General features: G+C 41.0%; 1 protein-coding gene across 1 annotated transcript in view; it reads right to left on the bottom strand.

Annotated features, from left to right (window-relative positions):
* LOC101854256 (nucleoside-diphosphatase mig-23) overlaps window positions 1-7,421 on the bottom strand; it is a gene marked incomplete at its 3' end in the record, with an annotated part of 12,438 nt that extends 5,017 nt beyond the window's left edge. The window contains 5 exon segments of the mRNA XM_035969947.1: window positions 807-903; window positions 1,473-1,659; window positions 3,988-4,187; window positions 4,617-4,835; window positions 7,259-7,421. Of these exon segments, the coding sequence (XP_035825840.1) occupies window positions 807-903; window positions 1,473-1,659; window positions 3,988-4,187; window positions 4,617-4,835; window positions 7,259-7,311 (756 nt within the window).
* Window positions 7,422-8,868: the final 1,447 nt, after the last annotated feature.

The following is an 8,868-nucleotide window of genomic DNA, read 5'->3' as shown; positions in this document are numbered from 1 at the left end:
CGTGCGCACACGCACACACACACACACACACACACATACACACACACACACACACACACACACACACACACACACACACACACACACACACACAAAAATAAGACTCCCACACAACAAACAACGACAATACAAATTGACAACAGAGAATAATTAAGTGCTGACAGTCCAGAAAGAACGACACATAGAAGACAAAAGCAAGGGTTGCTCGACGCCACTCATATAATATATATTAATTTATATAAAGTGACTTCAGTACTTCGACCTTGACAACGGTTATTTGTCAGAATATATACTGCGGGGTTTTATTGTCGTTGTTTTGTTTTGTTGTTTGTTTGTTGTTTGTTGTTGTTCTTTGTTGTTTTTTGGGGGGTGTTTTTGGGGTGTTTGTTTGTTGTTAGTTTCTTTGTTAATTTTCGTGGGGTTTTTTTAAATCTTTCCCGGTTCCATTTTGAATGCTCTGTCATATATGCGATGTGATCTCACCCGAGACTAGACAATAGTTCTCCCGCCACTCATCTCTCTAGGTTCCCCTGGTGGAAATGTTCTCAGGCACGTAACAACACTAGCATGATCACAGCTCAAAGGTCAATCCCTCTTGTCTCTTGGAAGTTGTCCTTCCGCTCGCCAGGTCAGCTCTCTCTCTCTCTCTCTCTCTCTCTCTCTCTCTCTCTCTCTCTCTCTCTCTCTCTCTCTCTCTCTCTCTCTCTCTCTCTCTCTCCTCCCCCCTCCATCTCTCTCTCGCTCACCGTTTCTCAACAACGTTTAATCACATTTACTGCCTAATCGACAGAAAAAGAAACTCTCACTTGAAACTCTTCCGAGTAGAGAGGTCCAGTAGGTACAAAGGCGATCTGCGTGGAGCCCCCGCCCATCTCTAGGACTCCTGCAGACTTGGTGGGGAGACTAGAGGGACGGAGGGACGTGGGGTGGGGGGGGGGGGGGGGGGGGGGGGGGGGTGCGAGAGACAGAGAGGAAGAGGGACAAGACCAAGATGAACCGAGGAAATAATCACAGAACAAAAGGTGAATACATAGAGAATGCACATAAATGCGTGTATATTATATTCGTGTATTACTGCTCAGATTTGTTTTCGTTAAATCTATTCTTGGGTTATTTTTCTCGTTGGGATTTGTCGTGTTATGTGTGTGTTACTATTTCGGGGATGTATCGGGAAGGATAAAAAATGTCCCACTCGGATTCGAACTTCGAACTCAAGTATCATATATCAAGTTAATAGCTCACTGTTCAACAAGACTTACCCTCCATCAGGAAAAGGTTAACACAAGGTTCATCTTCAACCAAGAAAAGGAGTAACATCATCTCACCCTGGATCAAGGTAGGAGTAAAGACAAGCCTCAACTCCAGCCAAGAAAAAAAGTTAACCAGGGTTCACCCTCGCCCACCCTCTATTACGGAAAGAGTTAACCCAAGGCTCACCCTCTAGCAGGGAGGAGAATTAACACTAAGCTCACTTCTTGTGCTCAAAGAAACCGTTGAGATAGTTGACGGCGATCCAGGCGTAGACCCCCTCCTCCTCCCCGGAGATGATCTGAGCGTTATTGAGGGAGAACTGGAAGGGGCTGATGGACGTGTTCAGCAGGAGGGAGCGGACCATGGACATCAGGTGTGTGGCACTCTCGGCGCTGAAGTACCTCATACCTGGACAGAATACCGAGAAACACACATTGGTTATAATGATAACGATGATAATTAAATGGAATAATGATGATGATACTGATAGTGATAATAATCATAATAATCATATTGATAACAATAATAATTATTATTACTTTTAATAAAAATAATAATATAAATATAAAAATAGTAATAATAATATCATAAATAATAATAACAATAATGATAATGATGATAATAATAACAACAACAATAGTAATAATAATAACAACAGCAGCAACAACAGCAACAATAATAATAATAATAAATAATAATAATGATACTAATAATAGTAATAGTAATAGTAATAATAATGAGGAGGAGGAGGAGGAAGGTGGTGATAATAGTAATAATGATGATGATAATAATAATAATAATGATAATAATAATGATAACAACGCTAATATTGAGGAGGAGAAGAAGAAGAAGAAGAAGAAGAAGAAGAAGAAGAAGAAGAAGAAGAAGAAGAAAGATACTGATAAATAATAAATGAATAAATTAATTAAGTATCCCCGCTCGACAGCAAGCTCTATGCGGTTTACACTATATTATTACCCTAAAAAACACTAGGACACTAGGAAGCATACAGCGCAGACAGCTGATTAAGTGCTGAAACATTAACAAACAGACAAGATCCTATGCTGTCTATGGCCGGGTACCACTTGGGGGAAGTGAGGAAAATTCATGTAAAGTGCCGTTGCCAAAGACACTTCTTTGGGCTCGTGACAGGATTTAAACCCACTATCTAACGAGAGGTTCAACCACTCGGCCACCAATCTCGCATGCGAAAAAAACAACACGTGTTTGGGTAATTGTTGCAAATTCATAGTTTGCTGGGTATGAAAGGATCAGAAGGGTGTCGACTAAGGATTCAGTATTAGGCGGGGTCTTTTTCTTGATTTGTGACTTCATCAAAATGCATTCATGAACTTTGACGTCAAATATCGCGATAAATCAATATCAAAACAATATGACAAAGAGTGCTAGCATTTCATCGCTTTTCTTCCTCTTGGATTATGTCAATCAAAATACGAGGCCTGTCTCAGAATAAAGTTTCCCAGTCATGGTGTCCTCACATATGATTATAAATCACCTTGTATTTGGTATCAAAAGAAAGCTTATTCAAAACGTATTCAACGTAGGAACTATCAAGTTCCTGACATTTCTCCATTTGATGTACGCAGCGGTCAAAGACAGTGGTCAGTGATCGTTTGTCCAAGGTCCCGAGTGCTTTTCTCACAGCCTCTTGAATCTGGTCCTCGTCCTCAAATCGCCGACCTCGCAGCATTTATTTCACCTTGGGGAAGAGGTGGAAGTTGCACGGGGCGATATCGGACGAATAGGGCGGGTGTTCCAAGAGTTCCCACGAGTAGCCCTCAAGAAGCTCGTTCACAACTCTGGACTTGTGAACAGGCGAGTTGTCATGATGCAGGATGACGCCTTCTTCAAGCAAAGCGGGTCTTTTGTCCTGATCGCAGGTCGCAGTTTGTCTTTGAGGACGAATCTGTAATAGTCACCATTGACAGTTACGCCAGGTGGGACTAGCCAGCTCACTATGATGCCACTCATGTCGAAAAAAAACCCAATGTGCATCACCTTTCTCTTCCTGTGTTTTCTGTGTGCACTTCATCTTTCATGTCAGACCTCCCACTTTCAACCTCTCTGATCCATTTCCTTACTCTCTGATTTGATGGGACATTATTCCCTACAACTTTGTATAGATCACCATGGGTTTCAACTGCTGAAGAGTTGAAAATTTGATCACAACTCGGGCATCATAGCATGAGACGGTTGCACCAATGTTTTGCTCAGACATTTTCCTCAAATTTGCCTTGGACAACGTGCACAAGAACACCACACTTGACACGTCACTGCTCTATGACTCGTTCACCAATGCACTTGCAATTTGGAGTTGATGTTTCTTAGATATGATGTCATGACTTCACAAAATTTAGTGGCTGTTGGTTGCTTACTTTTGATTTTATGGAGGAGGGAAACTTTAATCTGAGACAGACCTCGTAGCTCACACGAGACACAAGATAACAGGAGGGCCATTTATTGGTCATTGGCTATTGTCTAGGTTTTACACCCCTTTCACCACTCTAAGCTTATTTAAGAGCCGGGACCTCCGAATTTTAAGTCCATCTCCGATAGGATCAAGCCAAATGGGTGGATAACGGTAAAACTCCCTAAAACAACCCAAGTTCAGAGCACCCCGTCGGTGATTCAAACCATGTACCAACTGAGCTAATGGTGATCCAAGGAACATTCATCGATTCGTTCGAAAAGCAAAATAAAGTCTGAAAATCATACCCGCAGTGGCGTAGAGGTAAATAGGCGAGTCCTTTTGTTTGTCCTCGGGCACCGATGCTTTGGCCTGGTCCAGTATATTGGTCAAGTAGGTCTTCAGCTCCTCTTCCGTGCCCTTGAACTCGCTGAGTCCCGGTTTGAACCTCTTACTTACCACGAGATGTACGGTAGGCGTGTGCTTGTGGGATTCAGCCTTGGACCATCTGCGAACAGGGAATGTGATTCGTTATCACATAGAATATGCCTGTCGTTTCCTTTCCATTCGTTAGTCTTAACAGCGCTTATTGTACATGTGACCCACATCCCCATCCCCTTCACCCTCCAATGTCACAAACACCCCCCCCCCTTTCTCTCTCTCTCTCTCTCTCTCTCTCTCTCTCTCTCTCTCTCTCTCTCTCTCTCTCTCTCTCTCTCTCTCTCTCTCTCTCTCTCCCTCTCGCTCGTCGCTCGCTCTCTTACTCACTTACACTTACACATAACATAAACACACAAACACACACACACACACACACACACACACACACACACACACACACACACACACACACACACACGCACACATACATACACACACACACACACACACACACACAAACACACACACACGAACACGTGCACACACATACACACACCTGTACACTTTAAGCTTGGTGCTGGTACTTCCAGCGTCCATGAGCAGGCCATAGTTGGGGCCATCAACTGAGTTTCCGGTGACGTCAAGGGTCTGAGAGAGTCCGGTCAGGGTGAAGGTCATGCACAACATGGAGACCAGACGACAAAACGGCGTCGGAATTCGCATGGTAGATGGTGAAGGTTTAATTTCGTGATGGGTGTTACTGTAATATAAAAACCTGGGCAAAGATGAAAAGAAATATCAAAATATACCTTTGTATATCATGAAATCGTGGATTGGTTTCTGTTGTTGTTGTTGTTGTTGTTGTTGTTGGTGGTGGTGGTGGTGTTATTGTTGTTGTTATTGTTGTTGTTGTTGGGGGTGGTGTTATTGTTGTTGTTGTTATTGTTGTTTTTGTTGTTGTTGTTGTTATTATTGTTATTGTTGTTGCTGCTGCTGTTATCGTTGGTATTGTTGCTGTTGTTATCATGTGGTTGTTATTGTTGTTATTATTGTAACAGTTGTAATTAGGTCTTATATGATTAAAAAACAGCGGGCCGTGATCATAGGATGCGCAAAGATGTACCTCAGAAGAACATCATGATGACGCGCGTCGCTCAAGTTTGCCACCGACTTTGCTAAGATGTTCAATAAATGGGAAAGTAAATAGAATTAAGACTTTGAATTGAGCAATAAAGAGAGAGGCATTTAGGATTTTCACGATATCGATACGTCAAATGGAGAGTAACTTGTACTTTGATTGTATTTTGACAACCGTAGACAGATAGGCTGGGTAGCTCTTCGACTGGAGTGTGTAAAATGGGGACTTAGGGATAGAGGGTGAGGTTGAAAAAACGGGAGGGGGCTATAAAAACAATAGGAAGAAGTAAATGCAATCTATGATCGTATGTTCTTTTTCACGAGCCAGGTCTGAAACAAACAACACGATTCGCCACTCATTTCTTTGCTTGAATGTTCTCAACATGTATATTATCCTGGTCCTTTCCCCTCATCCATCTGTTCAAATTCTATAAGTAAGCTATTCTTCATCTACCTACCCCTTTGCCGTCTAACTGTTATACATTAAAGGGGAAACATTTTATATTTGGCCAGACAGTACTAGTAAACAACGACTCCTGTACCTGGAATATTTTAAAAGCATCTGTGAGTGTGAAAAGTGGGATTATCATTTAAGAGCACTCACTCGCAGCTATATTCTTTCAAACATTTTTATTACAGTGCAGATAGAGCATTTAAAAGACAGTAATACAAGCAGACAAATCATCAACGATTTCATCTTCAGAAATGCATTAAGATTTGTTCTATAAGATGTTCAACAAAAGTAGCAAGCACAATGCAAAAAACGTACACAATATTATTAAGCACGCCAAAAAATATCAGCTGCTTGCTACTTACAAAATAAAACAACAACTTGCAAAATAAAATAATGTAATTTCAGCGTGATAAATAATTATTATCTCGCCAAAATCATGAGCTGAAATGATACTTCAGCTAGCCGCCAGCTTGATGCTATGACCATACGATGCCATAGCAGTGTTACAAAGGTATTTACCATTTCCTGTTTACGAGTGAAGTTTTACTCTTATGGCATCTTTGTTTCCAGTTAAATTTATGCTCGTTTCTTTCTGCTTCCATACGTTGTCTTTAACGTCTGCATTTTCTGGTCAGTTTTCTCCTGCTGATCTTTGCTGCATAATATATAATGAACTGACCAAGTTACGTACTTTCGGAATTCGAATCTGAGCGGTGTATTATTTTTTCTCGTCTTTCGTGGGACATGTTCTCTTAGCTGGGTGCAAGGCGGTTCTCTGGTAATACAAACCACTGTGTGTTTTATAAAAATGAAATAAATATATCGTAGATGTTTCACGCCCCTATCAACACAGTTTAGATAATTATAGAGGTGGGTTGCTTCGGTCCTGCCAGTGTGGGCCAACCCGCGCCGAGAGGGAAACGATGTCTCAGCAGACTGAAGGAGATTTGTAAAAATGGAAATCAAACTCACGTCTCATGCGTTTGACCGCTACACCGCGGACACCGGTACCCTGTATCTGACTGGGTGACACTTGGGTACAGAAAACTATGCTTATGACTGGTCTCAAAACGTCACTAACACGTTTTCATCCTCAGCTGGCGGGATGTGGTCCTTTTCGGCCTTGTCCAAAGTAAACTATAGCTTAACGAAACAACTCGTGTGGTTGGTTGAAGGACGCCCCAAGTAGGTCCAACTTCCTTTGTTTTCTCTTTATCTGTCATTTACACATATCATGATAATGATTAGATTATTATAGAATCCATGTCTTTTTTTTCATACCTAAAATGACCGTTGCAAAGTCGATGTGCTTCTAGCTCTTCACTCAAACATTAAATTACTTGTCCTTCAGAAAAAAAGCTTTGCTATCACTGCTATTATCCTAGAGACAGAGGTATCTATTAGGAACTCAGCCTGCCATAAATAAATAATAATAGTATAATGATGTCGTATGACAATCAATTACAAAAAATACAAAGAGGGCACGAGCAGACGGTACAGTTATGCAGGTGTAGAACGTTTTCATTTAACATTCCATGGCGTCACCTGACGTCAAATTTCGCACTATGAGAAAAGTATCAGAACCACATTCTATGACTCAAACTCACCTGTCTCTAACAGTAACTCTGAACGCACACTCTACTTTTAGTGAATGGATCATAGCCCAGGCATCGACCAAGGCATAATGGCAGAGTACAGGACATCACAGGATCGCCTGGGCTAATCAACAACCCCGGGCTCACTGCCTACTTTAGCAACCTCGCTATGGACACAGCGAATTGACGTCATCAAGAGTATGCGCTCACACGATGAGCTTAAGCTAATGCAGTTGGCAACTGCCCCCCCCCCCGCACTTCTTTTTTTTATCCTGATGACCTTGATTCGCCCTTTCCAATACTGTTCCCCCTCTCCCTTTTCCTTGTCGCTCTCAGTTTCTCTATAGACTCCAAGTTCTAAAATGTACACCTCCTCAAGAAATTAATTTCTGGAGACGTAATCGTCCTTTAAGTGGAAACGCTTTAAAGGTTACACTTTCAAAAATGACACTCTCAATGAAAATGACGTACCCAGTTATTACTCACAGTAATTCCTGGGAAAGTTTTTTAAAAAGAGTGAGATGCAGAGATGAAGATATTCCACTCCGAAAAACCAGCGGTGAGATGCAAACAATCCTTATGTAATCCTTTATGGCCAAACCTTCTGTCTGTTTTGTATGTCTCCCTTTCTTCATAGACATTCGTCAAAAGAATCTAACAATATGTTCAGCATGATATAATATTTTCAAATTGTCTGTTAGACAATACATTTCTAACATGCAAACTCAGACTCACAAATACGTTGCAGAAAAGTACAAAGTAATACGAAAGAAAAGTGTACTTCGATGCAGTAAAATCAATAAAATAGACTCGCAACTAAAAGAGCAAGAAAAGAGTGAAAGAACAGAGGATTCTACTAACTTGATTAACTTATGAAACAAACGCAGTTAGCAATATTAAGTAATCTAATCATTATGTTAATTGGCCTGGGGTTGGGGTTTTTTTCCCCGAAGCCGCAAATCCTGACAACTGGCGAATAAAAAAGTGCACTTTTCCAACAGACAAAAAACGCTAAATTACAGATGCTGAATAAGAGTTTAGAATGCACAGTTTCACCTGAAAATTCCGTGTGAGAACACAGGCGAGCGATAATTATCCGGTTTGACCTGTATATACTAGTTTATTCTGTTCCAAAACTATTCGTAACGATCATAGTGCAATTGCGTAAGACATTTTTTCAGGGTTCCTAGTTATTTGCAATTACGAGTAATTGAGACATTTTATCTTTTGCTTGAGTCATAGGATTGATATATGAAAGCACTAATTCGTTAATCCCCCCCCCCCCAAAAAAAAAAAAAACAACCCCCAACAACAAACAAATCCAACAAAAAAACAACAACAGAAAAATGACTTTGGACATAGTGTTACGTCCGTGACAAATATGCAGTTCTGTCCAGACAACCCTAGTATTTTTTCTCACGTAAGTACACTTCCCAGATGTAGTGCACTTCTGTCTAACGCTGGCTGGCTGTTGTTTCTGTTTGGTAGACTGTCAAAGGCGTCACATTAACGATATGTTCTCCATCAAGGCTTTTTCTTTGTGCTTTAGTTTAAGTTATCTAAGTTTTAAATTAAGCTGCATGGAAAAAGAAAACGTATTTTAAAGGCAATGCCTTGCCCCC

Source organism: Aplysia californica, unplaced genomic scaffold (genome assembly GCF_000002075.1).
Source record: "Aplysia californica isolate F4 #8 unplaced genomic scaffold, AplCal3.0 scaffold00199, whole genome shotgun sequence".
NCBI classification, from domain to species: Eukaryota; Metazoa; Mollusca; class Gastropoda; order Aplysiida; family Aplysiidae; genus Aplysia; species Aplysia californica.
Note: the sequence above shows the minus strand (reverse complement) of the source record. Positions and strands in the feature narration are given on the sequence as shown.